The 26,253-nt window shown below is 36.0% G+C and overlaps 2 protein-coding genes across 3 annotated transcripts in view; both read right to left on the bottom strand.

The window, feature by feature from the left end:
* Positions 1-9,098: 9,098 nt before the first annotated feature.
* On the bottom strand, positions 9,099-12,879 carry LOC124410747 (waprin-Phi1-like). The gene is made up of 3 exons (XM_046889344.1): positions 12,739-12,879; positions 9,540-9,848; positions 9,099-9,431 (listed from the first exon to the last, which is right to left on the bottom strand). Exons 2-3 carry the CDS (start codon positions 9,799-9,801, stop codon positions 9,226-9,228), a joined length of 468 nt encoding a protein of 155 aa, XP_046745300.1. The 5' UTR covers positions 9,802-9,848; positions 12,739-12,879; the 3' UTR covers positions 9,099-9,225.
* Positions 12,880-17,433: 4,554 nt separating this feature from the next.
* The window catches only part of LOC124410570 (phosphoinositide 3-kinase adapter protein 1), a 49,372-nt gene continuing 40,552 nt past the window's right edge, over positions 17,434-26,253 (bottom strand). For both annotated transcript variants that reach the window (XM_046889054.1, XM_046889062.1), the window contains 9 exons: positions 25,456-25,646; positions 24,736-24,808; positions 24,127-24,402; positions 23,620-24,027; positions 23,432-23,539; positions 22,932-23,026; positions 21,532-21,745; positions 20,335-20,794; positions 17,434-17,691 (listed from right to left, as the gene is read on the bottom strand). In XM_046889054.1, the coding sequence (XP_046745010.1) occupies positions 17,682-17,691; positions 20,335-20,794; positions 21,532-21,745; positions 22,932-23,026; positions 23,432-23,539; positions 23,620-24,027; positions 24,127-24,402; positions 24,736-24,808; positions 25,456-25,646 (1,835 nt within the window). In that variant the 3' untranslated portion in view covers positions 17,434-17,681. The remainder of the gene's footprint in view (positions 17,692-20,334; positions 20,795-21,531; positions 21,746-22,931; positions 23,027-23,431; positions 23,540-23,619; positions 24,028-24,126; positions 24,403-24,735; positions 24,809-25,455; positions 25,647-26,253) is intronic.

The following is a 26,253-nucleotide window of genomic DNA, read 5'->3' as shown; positions in this document are numbered from 1 at the left end:
TTACTTAGAATCGGGCAAAACGGAAAAATTTCTGCAGAAAATTACTCCTGGTATCAGGAGAACATCTGAGCCGAGGAGGTCTTCCAAAAACAGGGACTGATTGATTGACTGCTTGCGACATTAAAACTGTGTGCTCTGATGCATGCCTGCTTGCTTGAGAAGGCGTGTGATCGCTTGCTCACATGCTACATTCACTTAGAATTAGGCAAAACGGAGAAATTTCAGCAGAAAATTACTTCTGGTATCAGGGGAACATCTGAGCCGAGGAGGTCTTCCAAAAACAGGGACTGATTGATTGACTGCTTGCGACATTGATACTGTGTGCTTTGATGCATGCCTGCTTGCTTGAGAAGGCGTGTGATCGCTTGCTTACGTGCTACATCCGCTTAGAATTAGGCAAATTTGAGAAATTTCAGCAGAAAATTACTCCTGGTATCAGGAGAACATCTGAGCCGAGGAGGTCTTCCAAAAACAGGGACTGATTGATTGACTGCTTGCGACATTAAAACTGTGTGCTTTGATGCATGCCTGCTTGCTTGAGAAGGCGTGTGATCGCTTGCTTACATGCTACATTCACTTAGAATTGGGCAAAACGGAGAAATTTCAGCAGAAAATTACTCCTGGTATCAGGAGAACATCTGAGCCGAGGAGGTCTTCCAAAAACAGAGACTGATTGATAGACTGCTTGCGACGTTGATACTGTGTGCTTTGATGCATGCATGCTCGCTTGAGAAGGCGTGTGATCGCTTGCTTACATGCTACATCCGCTTAGAATTAGGCAAATTGGAGAAATTTCAGCAGAAAATTACTCCTGGTATCAGGAGAACATCTGAGCCGAGGAGGTCTTCCAAAAACAGGGACTGATTGATTGACTGCTTGCGACATTTATACTGTGTGCTTTGATGCATGCATGCTCGCTTGAGAAGGCGTGTGATCGCTTGCTTACATGCTACATTTACTTAGAATTGGGCAAAACGGAAAAATTTCAGCAGAAAATTACTCCTGGTATCAGGAGAACATCTGAGCCGAGGAGGTCTTCCAAAAACAGGGACTGATTGATTGACTGCTTGCGACATTAAAACTGTGTGCTCTGATGCATGCCTGCTTGCTTGAGAAGGCGTGTGATCGCTTGCTCACATGCTACATTCACTTAGAATTAGGCAAAACGGAGAAATTTCAGCAGAAAATTACTCCTGGTATCAGGGGAACATCTGAGCCGAGGAGGTCTTCCAAAAACAGGGACTGATTGATTGACTGCTTGCGACATTGATACTGTGTGCTTTGATGCATGCCTGCTTGCTTGAGAAGGCGTGTGATCGCTTGCTTACATGCTACATTCACTTAGAATTAGGCAAAACGGAGAAATTTCAGCAGAAAATTACTCCTGGTATCAGGAGAACATCTGAGCCGAGGAGGTCTTCCAAAAACAGGGACTGATTGATTGACTGCTTGCGACATTAAAACTGTGTGCTTTGATGCATGCCTGCTTGCTTGAGAAGGCGTGTGATCGCTTGCTCACATGCTACATTCACTTAGAATTAGGCAAAACGGAGAAATTTCAGCAGAAAATTACTCTTGGTATCAGGAGAACATCTGAGCCGAGGAGGTCTTCCAAAAACAGGGACCGATTGATTGACTGCTTGCGACATTGATACTGTGTGCTTTGATGCATGCCTGCTTGCTTGAGAAGGCGTGTGATCGCTTGCTTACGTGCTACATCCGCTTAGAATTAGGCAAATCGGAGAAATTTCAGCAGAAAATTACTCCTGGTATCAGGAGAACATCTGAGCCGAGGAGGTCTTCCAAAAACAGGGACTGATTGATTGACTGCTTGCGACATTGATACTGTGTGCTTTGATGCATGCCTGCTTGCTTGAGAAGGCGTGTGATCGCTTGCTTACATGCTACATTCACTTAGAATTAGGCAAAACGGAGAAATTTCAGCAGAAAATTACTCCTGGTATCAGGAGAACATCTGAGCCGAGGAGGTCTTCCAAAAACAGGGACTGATTGATTGACTGCTTGCGACATTAAAACTGTGTGCTTTGATGCATGCCTGCTTGCTTGAGAAGGCGTGTGATCGCTTGCTTACATGCTACATTCACTTAGAATTGGGCAAAACGGAGAAATTTCAGCAGAAAATTACTCCTGGTATCAGGAGAACATCTGAGCCGAGGAGGTCTTCCAAAAACAGGGACTGATTGATAGACTGCTTGCGACGTTGATACTGTGTGCTTTGATGCATGCATGCTCGCTTGAGAAGGCGTGTGATCGCTTGCTTACATGCTACATCCGCTTAGAATTAGGCAAATTGGAGAAATTTCAGCAGAAAATTACTCCTGGTATCAGGAGAACATCTGAGCCGAGGAGGTCTTCCAAAAACAGGGACTGATTGATTGACTGCTTGCGACATTGATACTGTGTGCTTTGATGCATGCCTGCTTGCTTGAGAAGGCGTGTGATCGCTTGCTTACATGCTACATTCACTTAGAATTGGGCAAAACGGAAAAATTTCAGCAGAAAATTACTCCTGGTATCAGGAGAACATCTGAGCCGAGGAGGTCTTCCAAAAACAGAGACTGATTGATAGACTGCTTGCGACGTTGATACTGTGTGCTTTGATGCATGCATGCTCGCTTGAGAAGGCGTGTGATCGCTTGCTTACATGCTACATCCGCTTAGAATTAGGCAAATTGGAGAAATTTCAGCAGAAAATTACTCCTGGTATCAGGAGAACATCTGAGCCGAGGAGGTCTTCCAAAAACAGGGACTGATTGATTGACTGCTTGCGACATTGATACTGTGTGCTTTGATGCATGCATGCTCGCTTGAGAAGGCGTGTGATCGCTTGCTTACATGCTACATTTACTTAGAATCGGGCAAAACGGAAAAATTTCTGCAGAAAATTACTCCTGGTATCAGGAGAACATCTGAGCCGAGGAGGTCTTCCAAAAACAGGGACTGATTGATTGACTGCTTGCGACATTAAAACTGTGTGCTCTGATGCATGCCTGCTTGCTTGAGAAGGCGTGTGATCGCTTGCTCACATGCTACATTCACTTAGAATTAGGCAAAACGGAGAAATTTCAGCAGAAAATTACTCCTGGTATCAGGGGAACATCTGAGCCGAGGAGGTCTTCCAAAAACAGGGACTGATTGATTGACTGCTTGCGACATTGATACTGTGTGCTTTGATGCATGCCTGCTTGCTTGAGAAGGCGTGTGATCGCTTGCTTACGTGCTACATCCGCTTAGAATTGGGCAAATTGGAGAAATTTCAGCAGAAAATTACTCCTGGTATCAGGAGAACATCTGAGCCGAGGAGGTCTTCCAAAAACAGGGACTGATTGATTGACTGCTTGCGACATTGATACTGTGTGCTTTGATGCATGCATGCTCGCTTGAGAAGGCGTGTGATCGCTTGCTTACATGCTACATTTACTTAGAATTGGGCAAAACGGAAAAATTTCAGCAGAAAATTACTCCTGGTATCAGGAGAACATCTGAGCCGAGGAGGTCTTCCAAAAACAGGGACTGATTGATTGACTGCTTGCGACATTAAAACTGTGTGCTCTGATGCATGCCTGCTTGCTTGAGAAGGCGTGTGATCGCTTGCTCACATGCTACATTCACTTAGAATTAGGCAAATCGGAGAAATTTCAGCAGAAAATTACTCCTGGTATCAGGAGAACATCTGAGCCGAGGAGGTCTTCCAAAAACAGGGACTGATTGATTGACTGCTTGCGACATTGATACTGTGTGCTTTGATGCATGCCTGCTTGCTTGAGAAGGCGTGTGATCGCTTGCTCACATGCTACATTCACTTAGAATTAGGCAGAACGGAGAAATTTCAGCAGAAAATTACTCCTGGTATCAGGAGAACATCTGAGCCGAGGGGGTCTTCCAAAAACGGGGACTGATTGATTGACTGCTTGCGACATTGATACTGTGTGCTTTGATGCATGCATGCTCGCTTGAGAAGGCGTGTGATCGCTTGCTTACATGCTACATTCACTTAGAATTGGGCGAAACGGAGAAATTTCAGCAGAAAATTACTCCTGGTATCAGGAGAACATCTGAGCCGAGGAGGTCTTCCAAAAACATGGACTGATTGATAGACTGCTTGCGACGTTGATACTGTCTGCTTTGATGCATGCATGCTCGCTTGAGAAGGCGTGTGATCGCTTGCTTACATGCTACATTCACTTAGAATTAGGCAAAACGGAGAAATTTCAGCAGAAAATTACTCCTGGTATCAGGAGAACATCTGAGCGGAGGAGGTCTTCCAAAAACAGGGACTGATTGATTGACTGCTTGCGACATTGATACTGTGTGCTTTGATGCATGCATGCTCGCTTGAGAAGGCGTGTGATCGCTTGCTTACGTGCTACATCCGCTTAGAATTAGGCAAATCGGAGAAATTTCAGCAGAAAATTACTCCTGGTATCAGGAGAACATCCGAGCCGAGGAGGTCTTCCCAACACGGGTATGGATGCCTATAATTAGGCACTCTTACGTGACGTAGGATTGGTTGCCTATAATTAGGCACTTTAATGTTATGTAAGATTGGTTGCCTATAATTAGGCATTTCAATGTTATGTAAGATTGGTTGTCTATAATTAGGCACTCTGAGGTTACGTAAGATTGGTTGCCTATAATTAGGCACTTTGATGTTATGTAAGATTGGTTGTCTATAATTAGGCACTCTTACGTGACGTAAGATTGGTTGCCTATAATTAGGCACACTGAGATTGCGTAAAATTGGTTGCCTCTAATTAGGCGGCTTGAAAATGAACCGAAACCGCCCTCGTCGATTAGTCTATTATCACTCTATTACTTAGACACAATTTTGTGGAAATTTCTGATGACATGCAGTGGGGACAGGTAAGTGATAAGTCATAAATTCTATATTCATATTTTTATTTAGGCTTCACAGACATGTTATCAACGATTAGTTCTATGGACGTAGGATTCTTATTTTCTATTCAAAGTTACAGCCAAAAAACTAAAGATTTTCATCGTCATTTCCCTGCTGTTGGTCCTACGCTCGTTTTGATGTGTTTTTTGAGTTCCTGGGGTTCCAATTAGCCAAGAAACGGTCATACAAATCAAATCGGAGACCAGAAATTTTCAGCTCCAAAAATCCCAAAAAAAGTAAGGCTAACCCCTTTGGATTTTTGGCAAAAATTTCGACGACTTTGGAATGTGCTGTAATTGCTTCTTTGGTGCACTATTCCGACGTAATTTCGCGAGAGAAATCGATTGAACGCAGTCCCAGTACGCTGCGAGCAACGGATCAAAAGTTATAGCCAAAAAACTAAAGATTTTCATCGTCATTTCTCTGCTGTTGGTCCTACGCTTGTTTTGATGTGTTTTTTGAGTTCCTGGGGTTCCAATTAGCCAAGAAACGGTCATACAAATCAATTCAGAGACCAGAAATTTTCAGCTTCAAAAATCCCGAAAAAAGTAAGGCTAACCCCTTTGGATTTTTGGCGAAAATTTCGACGACTTTGGAATATGCTGTGATTAATTCTTCAGTGCACTATTCCGACGTCATTTTGCGAGAGAAATCATTTGAGCGCAGTCCCAATACGCTGCGAGCAACGGATCAAAAGTTACAGCCAAAAAACTAAAGATTTTCATCGTCATTTCTCTGCTGTTGGTCCTACGCTTGTTTTGATGTGTTTTTCGAGTTCCTGGGGTTCCAATTAGCCAAGAAACGGTCATACAAATCAAATCGGAGACCAGAAATTTTCAGCTCCAAAAATCCCAAAAATAGTAAGGCTAACCCCTTTGGCTTTCTGACAAAAATTTTGACGACTTTGAATAGTGCTGTAATTAATTCTTTAGTGCTGTTTTACGACGTAATTTTGCGAGAGAAATCGATTTAGCGCAGTCCCAATACGCTGCGAGCAACGGATCAAAAGTTACAGCCAAAAAACTAAAGATTTTCATCGTCATTTCTCTGCTGTTGGTCCCACGCTTTTTTCGACGTGTTTTTTGAGTTCCTGGGGTTCCAATCAGCCAAGAAACGGTTATACAAATGAATTCGGAGACCAGAAGTTTTCAGCTTCAAAAATTGCAAAAAAAGTAAGGCTAACTCTTTTGGATTTTTGGCAAAAATTCCGACGATTCTGAAAAGTGCTGCAATAAATTCTTCCAGGCACTATCTCGACGTAATTTTTTCGAGAGAAATCGATTGAGCGCAGTCCGAATGCGCTGCGCGCAACGGATCAAAAGTTACAGCCAAAAAAACAAAAGAAGAATTTTCCATATTTTTCTACTGCCGGTCTTCGCGTTGTAATTTCTCAGCTGTTGGCCCTACCCTTTTTTCATTGTGTTTTCTGAGTTCCTGGGCGTCCAATTGATCTACGAAGGGTCATACAAATTGATTCCGACGAAAAATTCCCGGCACCAAGAATGAATAAAAAAGTAAGGCTAACCCCTTCGGATTTTTTGCTATAATTTCGACGACTTTGAAAAGTGCTGCAATAAATCCTCTCAGGCGCCATTCCGACGTAATTTTGCGAGAGAAATTGATCAAGCGAGTCCGAATGCGTTCCGAGCAACGGATTAAAAGTTATAGCCGAAAAACGAAAGACGTATTCTCTTCATTTTTCAGCCGACGGTCGTTTGTCCTCATTTCTCTGCTGTTGGTCTTACACTCTTTTTGCTGTGATTCCTGAGTTCCTGGGCGAACAATCAATCCAGAAAGGATCATACGAATCGATTCCGAGATGGAAAATTTTCGACGCCGAAAATTACGAAAAAAGTAAGACTCACTCTTATAGATTTTTGGTGAAAATTTCCACGAATTTGGAATGTGTCGCCAACACTTATTCAATGCACTATTCTGACATAATTTTGCAACAGTAATTGCAGGCCGAATACACTGCGAGCCAAAAAACTTTCGATTCACATGTATTTCATACAAAAATTCTTTTTACGCCTAGGGAAAGCACTGAATATTCATATTAAGCGCTTTACCTCACAGGGAATTTTCTTTTCGACATATCCAAAAAATTTTAGCTGTCAACTGAATTAAAAATAGCCGAATAGAAAACACTCTGGTCTACATCGTTAGTATTATGAATGGATAGTAACATTATTAATTATCGTATACTCGTTCATTATACGAGTATTGTACATATTACAGGCTTCTCAGTATATTGTGTTATCGATGCGGAATTTGGGCGATTTCAGATGAGTGAGAATACGATCTCAGGAATAAGAGGACAGAACGGTCCAACTCCAGGCACTAGTTTAGGTTACTAGAATGTTGCGGGTGACCGAAGGGGAGAATCTTGCACTAATAACTACACATCGGGTGTTCACATGATGCCGGGCAGTGATGCCCTGCAATCGTTTTTGCGCTTCATTTATGGTATTTAAAAATGAGTACTCTCAGCTTCGAGTCATCTAATGTCATTCGCTCATGCTGCTATTAATTTCCTATTTTTGACTAAACTGATTATAAGACTATCAGTCAAGTCGTATTACGGCAGCAGATCGTGATTTTTTGAAATTCATACACCTGCATTCAAATTTCAATTGAAATGTAATTGAAAGTTTAATCTAAATGTATATTTAACTGTACGCCGCAACTGTAAAATGCTATTTTTCACTCATTTTCAAATTTCGAGATCTTTTTATGACTGTCTTATTCACTAGAATCTATTATCGCGATTTTGTCAAGTCCATCCAACCGTTTCAGTTTTTTTTCCTCAGTACGTTGCGATGTTGACAGATATATGTTAATCGCGTTTATGAGTCCATATCGTAACGTTTCAGTATATCATCGGTTTCATCTGTAGTTCGCGTTCTCCGTTTTTCTCACATTTGGTCTTGAGAAATCCAGAAAGCATCATCACAATGAGTGTTCTTCGGTTCTTCCCAACAATGTTGATCGACAGGAAGCGTTCTCAGCGCCATAAGCATTATAAGCATCATCGGAAGTACAATAAAAAATCAAATTTTGATTACTTATCTATGTGCAAAATGTCAGCAATTGTGAGGAAAAGATGCGGATTTATAACCAAAAAACAAAAAAATCTTTTCCATCGGTAAGTGTCTGAAAGTGAGCATAAAACTTGCTTGATTGAATTAATTCAAGACCTAGTGCAATATTCATATCTACTTGATTATTATGTCAGTAATCCGTGTCCATTACCGGGTCCATGATAAAGTTTTTTTTTTTAGGAAAGAGGTAATTACACTATTGGATTGCAGTCTTTAATGTTAATGCAATACACCATTACAATCGAGACAAGAGGTTGACAATAATTATAATTGAATAATGAGGTACTTACTTCGTAACCTTAATAATAATATTATTTCCGATGTAAAACATCGCTTAATTATTCATTCATTCACAACTTTTATATAAAAAAAAATAACAATGTATATTCAAATTATCGAAATCCATCGCATACGATTTACAGTATCACACGGTTTTACCCAGTTGATAAATAGTGAACAATAACTATCGTACACGATTAACTAACGGAAGCTCGAGAATACTGTTTCATATACAGAATATCGCATTCGATATTTCAGACAACTCGCATGCGATACGTTCTAGGGTCCTATATAGGGTCATAGAGTCCCTGTGAAGAAGACCGTGGTGTGAACAAAGCATCAGTCAAGGCGAGCATGGAGTAACCATGTCCTATTTGGGACCGGTTGTTGGAAGAAAATATGTCTGAATCTAATAATACATCGCGTCACTCAATTTATGGAAATTAAATCGTCTATCATGTAAATCCACACGCGCAAGTATATTCACAGTGAGTTTACACGATCAATTACAAATGACTAGGATATAGATGTGTTCGTATCTATGTAAGTATATTAATCGCCTGGCCTGAGATTTAAGTTCCGATAATTAATAGGTCGATCACACGTTGAAATGCCATGGTTCTCACACGTGATTCTCATGATTGACTTGATCGACGTACCATCATAACTCTCAAACGAAATTGTAGGCGAAAGGGTTAAATTCGGAGACAGACTCGAAGAAACCTCAATATTCGCAGTTAGTATTCCATCATGCAACACATTTGTCACATGTGAATATAAGTATTTATGATTTTTTTTCCAAAAGCGGGGTTAAAGTAGTATAAGGTGTCTATGAAAATACGTTGTATTGGAATTTTTTTAAATCCTGTTGTTACTCCCACATTAATTAAACTTGATTGGTTGGTTGTAACTTGGCTGCATTCACATTCAGTTCTGCATGTATACAAGGTACGGGTTAGAATCAACAGGTACTTCCGCTGGTACCGGTGCTGATTCTCCTGGTTTCTGGCAAGCCAATGCTCCACATCGGTTTCTGCAACATTTCCGAGCTCCTGGACAGTCGGCATCAGATGAACAAGTGGGAGTGCAGACCCATCTTCCAGTTGGAGTCGCTGGGCAAGACCCGGGTTTTTCTGTCACACAAATTTAATTTACATTATATAATATATGTAATGAACTTAATGATTGCAATGAACATGCGGAAGAAGAAGTTTGACCTGCACACTCATTTTTTGACTTACCAGTTGGACGGGCTCGCATCGTAACGGGCCTGGAGCAAACCGTGCCACCGCAGGTGGTTGAGCAACATTTTCCTATCCCTTGGCAGTGTGCGTCTACGTAGCAGCCTCTGCTGCATATTTGCACCGGAAGTGCGGGCGGACACGAGCCTGGCTTTTCAGCATTATAATTATAGTTTTGTTGTGCAGTTGCGGTTGAGATTGTTATCGAAACAACCGCAATGGCGACGATTGTTACCACTAAGTACTTGTTACCGGTGGCCATTTTTAGTACAGATAAAAGCACCCACGTTATTTATTTGCCTCCCTGTAAAAGTAAAAGATAAGACTTATTTCTCCTCTAGATGTCAAAATGAAATCTTGTGTACTACGATTTTATTTCGATTCTTAACGATGCAGAGCCGTAAAAAAGATTTTTTTCCACTTTGGTTTGTGAACAATTTTATCAATTACAACGTTGATAATTTTAGCCAATCAAGTAGGATTACAAAATTGTCTCAAAGCATAATGATTCATTCGTAAAGTATATTTTTACATCTTATATTAAATGCATTATGTACATTATGTGTGACTATTAATTGTCTATTCAGATGTTGTTTTTGTTTTACGTTACTTTTGTTCTGATTAAACAATTCGACATTACATACGATACTATTAAGCTTTACTCAAATAATAAACCTGATGGTTATTTTCACTCGTTCGACTACAGTGATGTTTTTTCTTTTATCACCGAATGGCATGAATTTTACGAATTCGCTATTGCGATTTCTGTCTCAAATAAAAATGCTGTGCAGTCTTTTTGTCCAGAATTGTTTATAGAATGGGGCTATTAATCCCTTTTTCGCGTTTGAAATTCGTGGACTTTGATATTTGGGGATACACATATACGTCAACGATAACCCTAAAAACAAACAACAATGACAAATCAGGTGAACCTGAACCAATCCGACCCCCCGAAAATTGCGACGTAAAAAAGCTGCTTTTTGATTTCCAAATAAACCATACTGATTTTACAATTAGTGAACTGTTGACCTTCGTTAGAATTATTATGTTACTATTTCAAGTTTAGTGAATGGCATATTGATGTAATTATGGATATGGAGTGTGAAAAAAATAAAATGTTTGTACATGCAATTGGAGGTCCAGAATAGCATGCGTATGAACGGCGTTATAATAATTGGTGCACATATGTGATCAGATTTTGAACTTACGTAACATGTCTACAAGGATGAACTTATTGAAAGATGTGTGGATTATTATTTGCCATCATTTGTATACAAAATTCTTAAATCTCAAAAAACTGGAAAAATTGAAAGAAATTGAAAATTTGTAATTTTTCATTATTATAGCGAAAACGTAAAGGTAACATGATGACTTGTATCTCTGTATGATTGTCGAAGTGGCGTGAGTTAATTTTTAGACGAAATAATCGAATATACGAATCAGGGAATCGAATAGAATAAGAAAAACTTGTGGCCTGGAAGCTTGGAAGAAATTTGAGAATATAACGAGTAGTTTAATTTACATGGTTTTCTTGTTTATATATGTATATTACACCGGTCGACACGAATTTTGGGTCTGACTTGTGAATGTCAAATTTTGGTTCCTTCTAGGTTACTAATAACGGAAAAAATAGTTTTCTTTATCAAAGTTTGCTTTTGTAGAAACCAGAGCAATTTCTCCAATTTTAAGAAAAATAATTGACTTTTTCATAATTTTATTTTATATCACAATCAGAAAAACTTTTGCTGAACATCGGAGTCTTTTTAATTCAAGAATAATGATTAGTAATAGCATAAAAATTTTTTACTCTTTACTTTAATGAATTCACCGCAAACAAAACAGAATGAATCAACCAACATTTTGTTTACACTGTCTTGACGCTATTTTCTAACTCATCGTTAGCAAATACTAATCGTAAGATGTTAACTAACAAAAAGAATGAACGAAGAGCACTCTCTGAAAATACAGGAAATTTTTAACGTCGTTCTAGGCATTTGTATTGCAAAAATATCTCATATATTTCTTTAAATATTGAGTTCTGTTTTTCTTAATAAATCGTCTTTAAAGTTATTCAAAATATCCACACGAAAATCTATCGAATGTAAGAGATATTTTTGCAATATAAATATGGACCGGAAATGTTGTTAATAATTTTTCTGTACTCTTAAGGAACGCTCTGTTCATTCAATTTGTTAATTATTGTATACGTATATATTGTTTTAATTAAATTGTGATGTAGTTTTTAGCACGTGAGATTTCCTACAAAAATATATGGGGCATTCCATGCCCACTTGACTAGGTACGAATCCTCTTATTTTTATTTTTTTCAAAACTTTATTTTGATATTTTTCTGAAAATTCTTCCATCAGCAATGACTCGAGTAGTCTGAATAAATACCAAAAATGATATATCTTATACCGAATACTTTGGCACAACACCCATGATTGCGATCGATCTCCTGCCAGGTGGTCAGAAATCTAGAATCTTTTTCATTCGCCCAAAGCATGATAAAACGTGATGTTTTTAAGGTTTGGTAAAGTTACTATTTTTAAGATATTTGAAAACAATTTGAAAAGTCGATAAACTTTTTTTGAAAATTCAAAAGAAAAAGTATCTTCGCTAAATAAAAAATTTTCTGTCGTGAAGACGAATAACAGATCAAAAAAAAAAAAAAATGTCTTTTTTTTTTGGATTTATATTTAAATAAATAAATTTTCATTCTATACATCAGATAATAAATCTTTTACGTTGGTAAATCAGCCTTGAAATTTTTGGTCGTAGCTATCGACCAAAAACTTCAAGACTTACTTATCAAGGTAAAAAAGACAAAAGCAAACTTTATAAGTAATAAATGAAAATTTTGGTTATTATTCAATGCATAGAATCAAAATTTATTTATTTAAATACAAACTAAAGAAGAAAAAAAAAAAAAAAAAATTTTACTTCACCTGTGATTAATTATAATTTTTTTAATAAAACTGATTCAAATTCAAAACCAAAGTTTGTTAAATTTTTATTTACAATATATGTTTTAGAAAATAAACAATTTTTTTTAAAATCCAAAATATCCTTCTGGTCCTTACAAAAGTAAACTTTATCCAATAAAACTATTTTTTTTTTTCACAAGTTGGGTAAAAAGAAAAATTCGTATAAATCAAACTAAGGAAAAAAATGCAAAATAATAAAATTATCACCTATTTATTCGATGCGTAGATTGCAGAGGTGCGTATTTCCAGCTGATTACGTGTGTCCACGATGTCTGAGGTGCAGCCTGTGACTATATAGACTCGCAAGCCAGAGTCCGAAACCTGTACTGGCGTTAAGAGCCATACGACCTTCTGTATATATATAGAGGCGTGCAAGTCTTTATTTATTGGTTGAATCCCTACTTTAACCGTCGTTAACGGCAGCTTATACATCCCGAGGATATTCGCTATAGCTATACGAAGCCACAAGCCAAGTAATTATTATTACGGCGAATTGTGGTGAACCGCACTCCATAGGAAGTACGTGGTTTTAGGAATCGAGCGAACGCTTTCCGATAAACTTCGGCTCATATCTGGACCGACCTGTTTTTTTTTTTTCTTCTTTATTTTCTTTTTTTTCTACCTTTTGTGTTTTTCACATGCCGATAATTTCTTGCAAATTTTATTCCACTATCAAGGATAAAAGCGTCATTAATGGAATAATGCGTAGATATGTGATTAAAACACTAAACGTTTAAACTAAAATTCTTTTAGTATCATAAGAAAAGAAAAAATTTTTTCAATCAGTCAGACGTAATTTACTTAACTTTATTTCTTAGGATTGAATTTATTCTATTTTATAGAATCGTACGTTTGACTCCGTAATTTCAGATCAATTAAATTGACTGTATAATTTTGCTGACCAATTTTTTCGAAAAGTTCAATCCGGGAGAAATAAAAAAACAAAATACAATGAAAATTAAACTAACTGAAATTAATTAAAATACATTAAAAATTAACGGAACTGAGAAACAATATAAACTTAAGTATACGGGAGCAAACCTATAAGTAAAAGTTTGACAAAGTTCAAACTGGATAAAAGAAAATAAAAATTAACACACGACTAAAAATTGAAATCAAATTACTAATCAGGTACTACAAGGAAAGAGAAATAACACAGTAAAGCGAATTCAGATAACGAGTGTAGTCGGGTCAGATGATTGAGCAGAAAAGTCAGAGATGATTAAGGGAATTTCATACCACTTCGAACTGGGTCTGACCTTTGACCTCTCAAATTGGGCCCACGATTTTTTACACGATTGTTATCACTTTGACAGGCACTATTCTTTGTAGATTTTTGAATTTTGAAAAAATTCTAAAAAAATCGTGTTTCGGATATCAAAATTTTTTAGCTTTTAACCGGAGTGGGAAGATTTGTCCTTCTCACTGTTTGTTTTCAAGTTATTTTAATAAAAAAAAAAAAAAAAAACGATAGAAAAAAAAAATCAAAAGCGGGAGTCATTTTACTAATTATTTACGAATGATTGCTGAAACATTTTTTTATATGGAAACCGATTTTTGAAATTTAATTTTCAGATTTTTAAATCGTGACGATCAATTCAATGGTTTTGAAAAAATTGTACAAAATTCAAATCGAGTCGAATAAATATATATATAAAAAAAAAAATATATGGATGGCCTTTCAAAGTGAGAAAAATCGTATAAAAAAAATCGCGGTAGTATTTTTTAACGTAAATTTTCTAGTAACCGTAAGAAACGAAATTTTTACTATTGTAAACAATAAACAAAGAGAACGATAATTTTTGTGAAAAACTCTAAGGATTATTTTGTCTTAATGAATCTCACTTTAAATGGAATGTCTATAACAAAATTTGAAATATTTTGTGATTTGGGGCTTTTCTAAATTTTTTTTGGGATATTCGTATATTCCAATATTCTATTCGCACTTGATAAGTTACAGGATAAGTGTAAACTAGATTTACATTAATTTTTTCTTTTACGCGTACCGTTTTTACTTCGACCAACGAATGTACAACGGTAAAGTTGAAACTTTGCATTTGATAATCTTTTAAAAAATCTCAGCTTGGCCAAAAAAATCAGGTTGAATCAAGGTCACAATAATTATTGGTATACCAGTTTTACTCTCGGTACCTTTCTCTTTTTCTCGTCAATTGAGAACGGACTACCTTTGAAGATTGCAAATCGACCAGCAGAAGTATGTAACCATAATTGTTGTCAGCTGATGAATTTCGTTGGAACTGGATGACCCATACGTAATCATGAATCATGCAAAGTCCAACCTCAGTTCTGTATTACGTATGAATCTATCCATGAGAAGTTAATATATGCCTCAGAATTACATCGAAATTTTATAGGAGGTACATAGTTCGAAAGTTCGAAATCCCCATTTGCAACATTGTGGTTAACGTGTGAAGGTACGTCACCAAAGTGTGAATTACGGAGACATTATATGCTGCCTGGTTCTTGCAAGCCGGATTATTCAACCGAAACGAGTTTTGAATAATCATAAGTATGAAAATAACGATCCTGAAAGCTAAGAACAAGATATTGCAAAACAACATGTATTAAAATGGTGAATCTGAAATTGGAATTTGGTTGTTTCCGGAAGTTTATAACCTTGTCATAAGTTCGAAAACCTTGACATTCAAACCTGAATTTCGAAACTTAAAACGCGTACGAATTAATTTTTAAAAAGACACACGTCTTGCGACTTAAAAAACGAGCGAGTTTTTTTTTAATTGTATTGATTTCGCCGTACTATTATCACTCTAGAAAATAAAAATAAAAGTTTAATGCTTGTTATATGCAGGCATTTGCATACATGCATTATGTATGCGTTTTCGTAGGCTATATAGGCAGTATTAAATGTCAATAGTATTCTCGATGCCGTGAAGATATCCACACGAGTAAACATGAACAAGAAGAGTGTGTTAGGAGAAAATTTTTCGCATCTTTGTATTTTTAGTTAACGTATATACGACAATAAATTTCATACATATATAATATCTTACGTATTTGAAAATATAAATATAAATTAGCGCTTTATAATATAGAGCGCGAAGGCATATATATATATATGTATGAGAAGAAATTTTTTTCTCTTATATTAATGAAAAACAGCTATAATAATTATCGCGGCTTACGCCTATGGCTGAAGAATCCGTAGGTATAAATGCATCGTTGGTACTATAGGCACGAATATTAACATGATGTATACCTAAAGTGTACTAACTAGAACGAAGTACTCGTGAAAATTACGATTTACAATAATTATATCGTGTACAATAATATTCATTAGTCATTGTATAGCATATATCATAATTTTCACGCGAAACTAATATTGCGTTATTAAAATAAAATTTTACAGTGATTAGATTATTCGTCGACCGATAATTCTATTCAATAAATTTCAACTACAGACGCATGATTGATGCATGCACAGGTATAAAATAAAATACATATGATATAAAAATACTAAATATATAACTATATAATCGACATTACAATCAGTATTATTAGAATCATACATAAGTAGGCAAAGACTGTGTGTTCGCCGTTTGAAATTTCATGAAAGGAAATAAATCTAAATAAATTTAACAACATTGATGAAAGAAAACGTCGAAGAAATAATCGCGATTAATTATACAAATTTCTAATTCATATTTCAAATAGGAGTAGTAGAAATATGTCATTTAGTTTGTAAATTTAATAATTATTTATGCTCTTAATACGTATAGGATGAGCTGTAGCAGGTTGACAAATCAATTAATCTGTTCTTATTATTTACTTAAAAATTTATGAAGACTATATTATTAGACTATTTACAATATTTGGCAAATCTTTCTTTCTGTCTCTCTCTCTCTCTATACATACAGAATACATATGTTTGTATGTAGATATGCCAAGAGTCAAAAAAGATTTGATTTGGTGCTCACTAGCATTGTATTTATCTATTTGGACACGCGTCCAAGTATTTGGTAATTTACATATTCTCAAGTTCACTACGTATTCATTGAATATTTTTGTGAGAAAGTCAACCATCCGTGGCGAAATTACACTTGATTCACCGGACATGGCTATTCCAATCATGTGAGTATTTAGAAATAAAAAATTACTTTCCATCGGCAAAAAGTTAAAATGAATTTTTCAACAGTTTCCGTTTCGATTTATGTCTAGTAATAAATTTGTTCTCGCGTTTTTGCGAATCGTTTAAATAAGCTGCTGTATATCCAAATTTCACCCACGTCTGGATATTCATGAATTATTGAATTCTCCTTCATTGAAGAAACTGAAATACTTGTGGAATTAACCATTTGGCTAGTCGTATAATTACGCCACCATGGCCAAATGTGTAATACGTGATACGAGTATAATATTAATATAATATAATATAATATAAGTATAATGTAATATAATATAATATAATATTCTATATTTATATGCTAATAGAATGCAAATCAGATATTTTTTAATACTAGATCGGTGCAGAACGGTTTACGAGGTGCATTAAATCAATCGATTTCGTTGCAGCACCGTGTTTCGAATTACCACATTAAAGTTATATAATTTACCATGAAAAAAAATTTTCTCGATGCAGCCCGAAATCTTTGCAATATCCTCTTATCTGTTTCTTTTTTATAATAATTTTATTTCCATCTTATTAATAACTGTGCCTTATACGGAACCGGAAAAATTGATTAAGATCTCAAATCGTTAATGAAGATTGAATATTTTTTTGTATTTTTGTATGGCTACACATTTACCATTTTCAAAGACTTTGCGTTTCGAGTGAAAGTATATAATGAATTTCAAAAACTACGTAACATGCATGCAGGATTGATTTCTAGAATTAAATTCTTAAGCAAAACTATACGAGTTGAATTTCAAAAACTACGTAACATGCATGCAGGATTGATTTCTAGAATTAAATTCTTAAGCAAAACTATACGAGTTGAATTTCAACTGTAAGTGTGTGTTTCGTTTTGCTTGTAATTAAATAATTCTGAATCTAAATATAAATAGTTATGTATATACATATAGTATAGTTATATAATCACTTTATACGCTATGAAAATATATTTACACTTACACATTGCGAGATGCCTTATTTGTCAACCTTTATATATTTCATTTCTTAACGAACACTGAAACACAAAAACATCAAATTGCAAATTAGAAAACGTCCTGATAGGTCATTCACAAAAATCAAGTAAAATTTTAGTTTTCTATATTCCAAATATCCAATCCTAATATGGTCAAAAACCTGGTATTGCAATAACAGTGATTAACTACTACTGGAACTTATGAGTCAGTGTAAGCAAGAGTTAATTAGTGACTAACGTTTATATTTAATTCACCGCAAAGGATTTTTTCCGAATCTCATTCTATTTGTTGCATTAATTATCTTCAGTGACGTCGCGTTCGTTTATAGTTAGATACATTTTGTTACACTGCAAAAATTGGCAGCAGTAAAAAAAACATCACGTTTCGTCAACGGTAAACCTTATCCAACACGATATAAATATTCTTAAATATGAGGTGAACGAATTCTTGTCGTTGAATAAGAGAAACTGCAAGAATTGCAAACTGGGATTTTTCTTCAAACTCTTATTACTTCTTATCGTTGCAAAAAAATAACGTACAATACATTTTTTTTGTAAAACAGCGTGATCTTTTCGAATTTGAAGCTCGTTTCGAGCCAGCTCTTTAGGAAGTTCCAAAATACGAAACCCCGTACATGCGAAAGCCCGAAAAGTGAATGATTTTCGTTTCTCTGTTTAAAAAAGTGAATATTTTCAAGTATATTTGAAAATTTTTATAGTGGAACAAAAATTAAATCATCATTAAATTGGCAAAAATACTCCGGAGATCAACATTTTTCGAAATATTCATAAAAACAAAAATAATATAACACGTAATTTGGTTCTGTAATTGTGTAAAAAAAAACACGAATATTGGAGCATACGTTGAAGTTTTCACAGTAGAACGAATACGAGATTATAAATAAATCTGTAATAAAAAAAGAAAAGAAAAAAAGAAAAATTCAAGAAATTACTAATTTCAACTGCTTTTATGGAAAAAGAAGACATTTAGAAGTGAATCCAGAAACTTTTAGAATATATAAAGAACGGGGTATTTATTAACGATGATTTGTTATAAATGTTCTAGAAATTTCAAATTTTATAAGTATATGAAATATGTCGGGATATATTTCAAAATATATATATACCTTATAACAAGAAAAAAGAGAACAATTTACGTTCTCATTGAAAAAAATTTATTTCGAAAGAACAAAATCTCTGAAGAATTATACCAATTCAATCACAATCATATTTTCACCCTACTCCAAAACTTTCATGATGTACTTCAATATGTCTGATTTTTTCAACAAAATCGCGTCAACTTAGAGTACATCTTGATACGAAACTTATTGTTGACAGAAACTGATGAGTCACATGGTAAAGATAAAGATTGAATTATTGCTGTCCACACATATTAATTATTCATAATATTTTCCTTTGTATGAAAAAAATGCTAGAATAATATGGGAAACATACGACGAGAGAAATATTTTGGGTCCGATTTGGACATTTGACACTTTTCCCCAAATCTCGAGAATGTATAAACCAGGATTTAGAATAATCTCCTCCATAATCCCTAAGCGCAAATTGAAAGTTTATTCCTCTCGTATTCCTAAGACACTTTTTTTCATCTGCTGATTAGAGTAGAAAAGGTTAATTCAGCATAAATGGATGATAATTAATTATTTTCGAAGCGGAATGTCAGAGTTCCATGGGATTTAAACCCTTCGTTCCAGCGAGCTTGATTAAATAGTTTCAGAAGTAGAAATAAGATTAATTGTTAACTTGACTAAATGGTTTGAGAGTAGAAAGTGATGTTATAATTCACGACGAGGTATAGTGGAACAGTATTATTATACGCACAGTGAATTCAGTGATTACCAGCGTAACGGTTTCCAGAATCAAGAGCAGCTCAAGATAAGGAATGGTGTTATGAGAGAGTTTTTTCGATAAGGGCTACATCATTAAAAAAATTCCCGATTGCAGTCGTAGCACGAGAATTACGGAACTTCCGGTAGCCTACAGTACTCATAATTAATGTATAAGCCAAAAGCATTTGGAGTTCGAAAGAAAAAACGAGAAATTATTAAGCACATAAAATTTCCGATAATGCAGCTGATAATGAAACTGACTTTCGTTAAGAAACAATGTCTCTGAATTAGTATAAGAAATAACATAAAACACGATGACATTAAATCAGTTATTGAGAGATTACATTTTTCTTATAATAACATTGTTTGTACATAGATCTTTACGACATAGATCTTCAACTTATCGATCAAGGATTCAAATTTATGATGATATTATGATATCTTTTACTGAAACATGAATTTATTTTTGTAAAACCCATAAACTTCTCGTCACTGAATAAAAATTTCATCCTAGGTTATCTGCGTAGAGTGTAAAAAAAGTTACACGCAACAACACCTAAAAACTTATCAAGTTACGGAATATTTTACCTACACATAACAGATAAATAGTATATAATAATAAAAAGAAAAGAAGAACAAGACTTGTAAAGATTTTATTTTAAATCTTCGATAATTTTGAGTCGAGTATAAAACCCTAAACAAAACGTCACTGGATTGTTTAAGTCCTCCTCCATTGCTTACTTTTGGTAATAAAAAACACTTGAATTATAAATAAATTACCGGAAAATGTGAAATATCTAATTCAAAAAATCTTGTAAACAATATCGAAACTCACGTCTTAACACGAGGAGGCACCGGAGGCGCAGGTAACTTCTTGATCTCGGATGGCAAAGTCGTCGTCGTCGCAGGCACTTCGACGTTGACGTACTCCGGAAGGTCCGACGTGTCCGAGAGTCCAGTATCACCGGTTAAAGCTTCCGTGACAACATCCGCTTCGACGTATTCTTCGTTACCTCGAACAATCGTCTTTTCAGAGTTACTGGCTAATTCAGGTTGCCCAGAAGTCGGTTGTTCTCGAGTGATCTGCCTCTGTTTCGAGATTAGAACAGGCTGATTGCTCACGTACTCTGTAGGAATGCACATCCCTGGTGGAGGAGTCATTGTGCTGCCAAAAACAGGTTTTGCGTTCGAATCACCATTAGTAGATTCTCTCGTTGGAAGATCAAGGTAATCAGGCTGGTCGGTTGGCGAGATAGGAGTTTTTGGCTCTCTAGGTGTCCCGTCTGCTTTGAAGGCTAAAATAGACATAAATATTGGTCAAAACCACGCAACAAATTTTTTGCATAATTTTTTCGCCGAACTTGAAATTTTCGTCAATTTCACGAGCGTACATACCTACTTGTTTTTATACTTGTTGTTCGAAAAATTTAATGCTTTATACTTTTCACAAAAGTGCGTGTCAATTTTCTTTACAAGCAATAAAAGTTCATCGCAAAGTTATGATTGAAAAAATGATCATTTCGAAATAACCAATAATGGAAAAGAAGGATTTATTCTTAAGCTATGCCGGTCGTAATCCCGGAAACTTACATATCAACGACGAACATTACACTGGTTGCATCATGAATAATCATGTCATTTCAATTACGCAGCAAGAATTTAACTTGCACGTGCGCACCTTTACAAGGAATAACTTTACCTGAATACCTACTTAAAGAGCGGTTTTTTTTCTCTCTCTTTTCTCATAGCACACGTTATTGAACGCATGTAAAGTATTCTGAAATGTTTTTTTTTTTTTTTATAATGAATAGGAAAACTTCAACGTTAGTTTCATTCAAATCCATTAAACGCATCAAGAAATCACCTCGTTGGTTGCCTATCTTTAGGGGTCGTTTTCACCCCTCTAAACCGCTTTTCCGCAGATAAAAAACATTTTCAATGTTCTACGACATAAATGAGTCTCAAAAAAATCAGAGCTCCGTACTTCAGGTCTAATTATGATAAAATAAATGTAATAAGATGAAATACATACAGTGGATTGGTAATCCGGATGGAGTGCAGGTTATGTAGAACGCTTCAGGCGCTGGCTTCGGGGCGGTTTTTGGTGGTCTTCGGCCCAAGCTGTTGGTACCGATTGGATTGATCGATGCTGGACCGCAACGTACCGGAGAATACCTTTGCGGATATGGACGTGGTGCTGGTGGGACTTCGTAGTATATTGATTCTTCTTTGTCCGTACTAGAACGCTACACAAATTTTTAATTCATTGATTAACGATGACTTAATTTTGGCTTCTGTTAAGTCAGAAGTGACACAGTAATTAGCAATTTCACGTCAAATGAAGTAATTATTGATAAAACCAGTAAATAATTAAAAGGACCTGTATTTTATCAGAATCACAAAATATTCAATTTCTTATTTATCTGTTTTCTGACAACAGAGCATCGTAGTGAAGATTTCGGAAAATATTGAAGACGTCAAGTTTTTCAAAATACTTTTTGAGAAGAAAAAATGGTGGTCGTTACGCAACTTAATTTTGATCAGAATTCTTACACAGCTATAGCTTTCGTTTTTTGTGCAAAAAATGTCTGATCTTTCTGGATGTCCATTTAATTTTCGAATATATTGTTATCAGGGACAGTGAAAAAATCTATTTTTCTTCAACCCTCCTTAGAAAAATGTCTCTCGAAAAACGATTTTTTCTAAACACGTTTGGTAATATTACTTCTTAACCGTAGGAAGTCCTCATGGTTTAAAGAAGATCTTTTTAAGAGTCTAAAATTTTGAGCACCTTTACACTTTGGTATACTCGATAACACTTCGAAATTGCAACAGAATAAAATTCTTGACACACGATTGTTGACCGCGAATGGTTCTTACGTAAGGCTTACTGACTTGAATGAAAATTCCAGTTAAAAAAATGTTTACACTCTTTAATCATCTATCGTGTTACAAATTTTTCACGTTTTCAATATTTTGAATTTTTCTCATGAAAATAGCTTTCCTCTGCTACGAAATACGCTTTCCTTCGGCGTCTTATGATCGATGGAACCATAAATATTAACCATCGAGCCACTTTATTTTCCAATGAAATTCAATATCTCGTAATTTAGATAGAAAAACAATATTTCCAACGATTAAAAAAGATGCATCTACTCTTTTCATGTATTATGCTCGACGTTAAAACAGTTTCGATCGAACAATAGTAGATCATCTACACGAACCAAGGAAATCCCTAGTGTATAAAACATAACACTTCGATTGTGCGCATGCGCAAGCGTGGTTTTCCCGCACTGTGCAGAAATGGGACACTTTACGCACGCTCAACAGGCTTCGAAAATCGAACTTTCCAACCAGATGTTGTACATTTTTTTTTTTAAGTGATTCAATCGGATACGGGGTTGCTCACACACGTGTGATCTTTTGACTTACTTTTCGATCCTCGGGATCAGAATGAGTTCCACTATCGCCGAGGCTCGTTCCACTGCATTCGCTAACCATACTCATGCGTCCCGAAGAGGATGAACCTGCGGAACAAGAGAACCGTTGTAGAGTTTGATAAAACTCTTGAATGCTCATATTGGTGTCATAAATCCTTCAGTAATTGTTCAACGCTTAGTGCACACATAATTTTAAGATAAAATTTTGTAACAATGTCATCGAATGTTGCTGTAAAACGAAATTCATAGACATTACATTGCGTAATGGGTAACTGATTTCTGTATTCTGAACTGTGTTCCTTATCAAGAAATTCTGGTCACATGAATTGTAGTTGCACTTGAAGCATCTTTGGTGGATAGTTTGGAGGATAAATATTATCTTCTTACAGAAAAAATGAAACAACGTACGGAAAAACACTACTATACAATCAGTTTGATGTGGAGAACAATAGCTTATGCGTGAGAGTGCTTTTTGGCATAGGTTATACTTACTCGACACGCTGTGAAGACTCAAACTGCTAACCGGTCGGCGGGTATTCGTAGTTGCGTTGTTCTTATTTTGTACCGGTATGTCTTCTCCACCTAAGTTGTCTTTTGTATCTGTGAACGAGTATCCAAAAAAGTAGATAAAGTCAATATATTTCCCAGATTAGGACGGAGAAAGTTAATTAAAAACTGACCTTTTTTCGAAATACCGAATAGTTTTCGCACTCTATCGAATGGTGTGGGCCTCTTCATTTTTTCCCTCAATAATTTTTGCATAATTTCGTACTCGTTTCGCAACGCCATTAACTGTCTGTCTTTCTCTTTAAAATTTTGTTGCACATCGTTACGTTTCTTCCAAGAATCTACTAACTTTTCAACCTCAGAAATGGTGAATACATTGTTTTTGAAGTCGTGTATAATTTCAAGGAGCTCATCTTGCGGTCCCGCATATTCACGTGGTCTGGCAAAGTTTGATTTTCCTGATAAGCTTGGCGTCGGTGTTGATTCCTCACGATTTTGTTCCGTAACTGTTTCACAGGTCCCTGAGTTACCGGGTATAAAGTTGGACCGAGGAAGTGTTGGTGTAACCGGAGTTTTCAAGCCTGTAAATTACCCGTATCGTTAGACTCATGGAAAAAGAATGTCTCTTCACATTACATTGATTGATTATCGTCCAATAATTAATTATTCACTCGACTTACTGGCAGGGTGCATTTCCATGTAACCATGAAATGGAAGATCGAGTCCATTTGTAACCGTGCTTGTCGGAGGAGGTATCATTTGCACTGGTGTCGGTGCTGGAGCTATTGCGTAGTCACCCATATTCGAATCTGTTACAGTGCTTGAAGAAGGGCACGGAGATGAGTGAGGAGCTATGGAAGTCACCGGTCTAGCTGTTGGGGGCACCATGTACACGTCATTCAAGGCTCTGGGTTGGCAGTATTCATCCTCGTTGTCTTGAATTGGGGTGTGGTTACCTGACGGAGTGAAATTACGATCTAGATGAGTGTTGTCTACTTCAAGGGTGAGCTGAGGGTTTGCATGGATACAAAAATAAAAAAAACCTGGCACCTTGCGTGACCTGACAGTTCTCAAAAGGAAATCACAGGTATTTGAGATAGGAACTATGTCTATGATTCCACGGTGTATTATTGAAGAACTGATCTACCGAATCTTTAAAGTTTGAAATGCTTCTTATCTGACTATATTTCGCACCTCAATATGGGTTATTCAATCTTAAAAAATTTCCTCAATTTTCGATTATATAAGAATACTTTTTAAACAAAACCAGATTTACTTCAATTGTTTACCTGGCATTGGTGTTGATGTTGACTCGCTCATGACTTTCAGGTAAGTGTACATGTTAGTGAACTCGTTCATTTGCTGCGAGGTGGATGAAGCGGATGAAGAGATGGCATGATGTCCAAAACATGCAATGAAAAATGAAAAGTTCTTTCGTTAGTGCTGCAACGTCACGTTTCTAGATACGCGCTCACATTCACACTCATAATTATCATGGTTTGCTTTCAAATTCAAAGATAGATACATAGACAGAGGCAGAGTGTATATCATCAGAGTCCAAGAGACTGTCAATTGTAAGCAAAACGAAGTAGACGAGTTTTTTTCCAGTCACTTATACTGCTGGAGATTGAGAGAAAACGAAAGTGAGATAACTCAGAATTACCAATTTCGAGAATGATTTGAAAATTTCATGTCGTTTTGTTCAACAGAAGAGAATGATTACTCTGAGTAACACCGAGCGGCATAAACAAGAACGTCAGTAAGTAACATATTTTTGTTTTTAAAACCGATCCAACTCAGTCCAAGTCAGAGACGGACGGCCAAGTTCCAAAGAAGATCGTTGAGGAAACCAATAATCTTCATTAAAGGTGTTTTTAGCTTTCTTCCAATGGCCATGAAATACGAAACGTGCGACATAGAGTGACTGAATAGTAGGAACAAGGTTAAATGTGCAGGCACACAGGAAGGGAGATGTATTTATGTGGATGTTAGGTACAGAGTCAGCCTACCACGTAGCCACGAAGAGTTTGTGCTAGTTTCGTATGGCCAGCTTGTTCCGCAAGGTCGGCTGGGGTCAACTCCGACACGTTTCTAAGGTCACATGCTAAGTCACCACCCGGGCAGTCTAGAAGTTGCCAAGCCAATTTTTCCAGACCAAAGCGTGCTGCGAAATGAAGAAGCGTCGGCGTCTCTTCAGGACCTGAAAATGTTGAATTTTTTTTAAAGATAAATTTATTACATTTATTGATTTATGACGGTAGAAGAATTGCATGCGGACTGCAGTGCGATTGGTAAAGTAACGATTGAAGGAAAAAGGGAAAAGAAATTGCAATATTTATGAAGGAATCAGTAGACCGAATAACAAATATTCTCCTAAAATATAACTTAAGTTTTCCACTGAATACCTTATTATTTACACTTTAATATTTGAAAGTTTTTAATGCATTTTTCTTCGCTGTAACAAATTTTCCCTAAAATAATTCGAACTGCTTTATTATATTTGTTTTTACTATTTCACCGAAAAATATCGAATTACCGCAGATTTTTCGAAAAGAAGACGGTAAGCATACAATTTGATACAAAAATTCGAAAAGCTTTATTTATTGATGAATGTATACTAGATGAAAATTATACTTGAGAGTTAAACCGGGAAAAATCGTAGCGTAACTAGTATTTCGGCAAAAAATAGCTTCCATAAATTATCAATGCCTGAACCATAAAGTAGTTATCTTACCGACTATGTATTCTGGGTAGATTTCGGTCAGACATGTTTGAAATTGAAAAAAAGATTTGATTTTGTATTACAT

The sequence above is a fragment of the Diprion similis genome, chromosome 1 (genome assembly GCF_021155765.1).
Source record: "Diprion similis isolate iyDipSimi1 chromosome 1, iyDipSimi1.1, whole genome shotgun sequence".
In the NCBI taxonomy this organism is placed as follows: domain Eukaryota; kingdom Metazoa; phylum Arthropoda; class Insecta; order Hymenoptera; family Diprionidae; genus Diprion; species Diprion similis.
The sequence above is the reverse complement of the archived record's forward strand: the minus strand, read 5'-3'. Positions and strand labels throughout refer to the sequence as shown.